Source organism: Mus caroli, chromosome 2 (assembly GCF_900094665.2).
Source record: "Mus caroli chromosome 2, CAROLI_EIJ_v1.1, whole genome shotgun sequence".
Lineage (NCBI taxonomy): Eukaryota > Metazoa > Chordata > Mammalia > Rodentia > Muridae > Mus > Mus caroli.
Genome location: NC_034571.1, coordinates 113161243 through 113162595, shown reverse-complemented (window position 1 = coordinate 113162595; position 1353 = coordinate 113161243). Strand labels below are relative to the sequence as shown.

The window sequence follows — 1353 nt, the reverse complement described above, 5'->3', positions numbered from 1 at the left end:
AGGGTTTCTCTGTGTAGCCCTGGCTGTCCTGGCACTCACTCTGTAGACCAGGCTGGCCTCGAACTCAGAAATCCGCCTGCCTCTGCCTCCCGAGTGCTGTGATTAAAGGCATGTGCCACCACTGCCTGGCTAAGAAAAAACTTCCTTAATGTTGGATTTTTATTAATTGTGTTGACTGTTAATATATTTCATTACATTAAATATTTATCACTTTAAAAAATTACTCTGTGTGTGTGTGTTCGTGCACAAGCTTACTGGTCTTTTTCACTTAAATATCAGTTTTCCATACAAATTTTGAAAAGTCTACTTCTTTTAGATGGTTGTTAAGTAGTCCTAATCCTGTGTGTCTGTGAGTGATGCCATTTTTGTGACATTTTAATGAAATTTATGTAAAGTGTTCAGATCATTACTAGGTGACTTATTAGGTTTTTCTGAACTTAGATTCATTTCCTAGGGTGAGGGGTAATCCAGGCATGCTTATGTTTACCTATAGTTGTAGCATTTGGGAGGAGAGGAGGATTGCCACAAATCTGAGGCCAGCCTGGTTTATGTAATAAGGCCCAGACCAGCCAGGGTTGCACATACCCTGTCTTAAACACACAAACAAACAATCAAACAAGAAATAACAGCCATCAGTCTGGGATTGACTTTGCTATCATACACGATATAAAATACCATGTTGTGTTTTGCCCCTACAGTTCTGGCTTCTTTTCCTAAGGACATGTGCGTTCCTTTCTTACAGATCCCACCCACGTGATGGGCTTGTACCCCGACCTACTGCCCACGGACTACAGGAAGCAACTGCAGTACCCCAACCCGCTGCCCACACTCTCTGGTGCTGAACTGGAGAAGGCTCACTTAGCTCTCATTGACTACCTGACACAGGTAGGTCTAGCACACAGGACACAGGAACCTCTGCCTCAGAGTTCCAGCACTGCTGCTTCACTGTGGCAGCAATAGGGCCGTAGGAGGTCCTTAAGTGAAGGCCGTGGAAGTCGGGGTGGGCCACATTCTACTGCCTCCCACTTAATAGTACCGTTGACTTTGTTATTTGTGTGAATTCCTTGAGAGTTTCATATAATGTATTTTGATCATTTTTACCTTAAATTCTTTCCAAACCTCCTTCTAATTTTGTGTCCTCAAAACAAAACAAAACAACAACAATGCTGCCCAGTCACCGGAGCCAGCCCTGCCTGCAGTTTCCTGAACTAAGTGCTTCTGCCCACCCAGAGCAACTGATTCTAAGGCCTGACTCTAGCAATGGCCTTCGCAAATCTGCGCAAAGTACAGTGACAGCCTGGACCCCTGCTGCCGGAAGATCCTGCAAGATGGAGGGCTGCAGGTGGTGGAGAA

At 44.9% G+C, this 1353-nt stretch overlaps 1 protein-coding gene across 3 annotated transcripts in view; it reads left to right on the top strand.

The window, feature by feature from the left end:
* Positions 1-1353, top strand: part of Vps39 (VPS39 subunit of HOPS complex) — a 41713-nt gene that overhangs the window by 26470 nt on the left and 13890 nt on the right. For all 3 annotated transcript variants that reach the window (XM_021183447.2, XM_021183453.2, XM_029473727.1), the window contains one exon: positions 743-885. In XM_021183447.2, coding sequence (XP_021039106.1) covers positions 743-885 — 143 coding nt within the window. The remainder of the gene's footprint in view (positions 1-742; positions 886-1353) is intronic.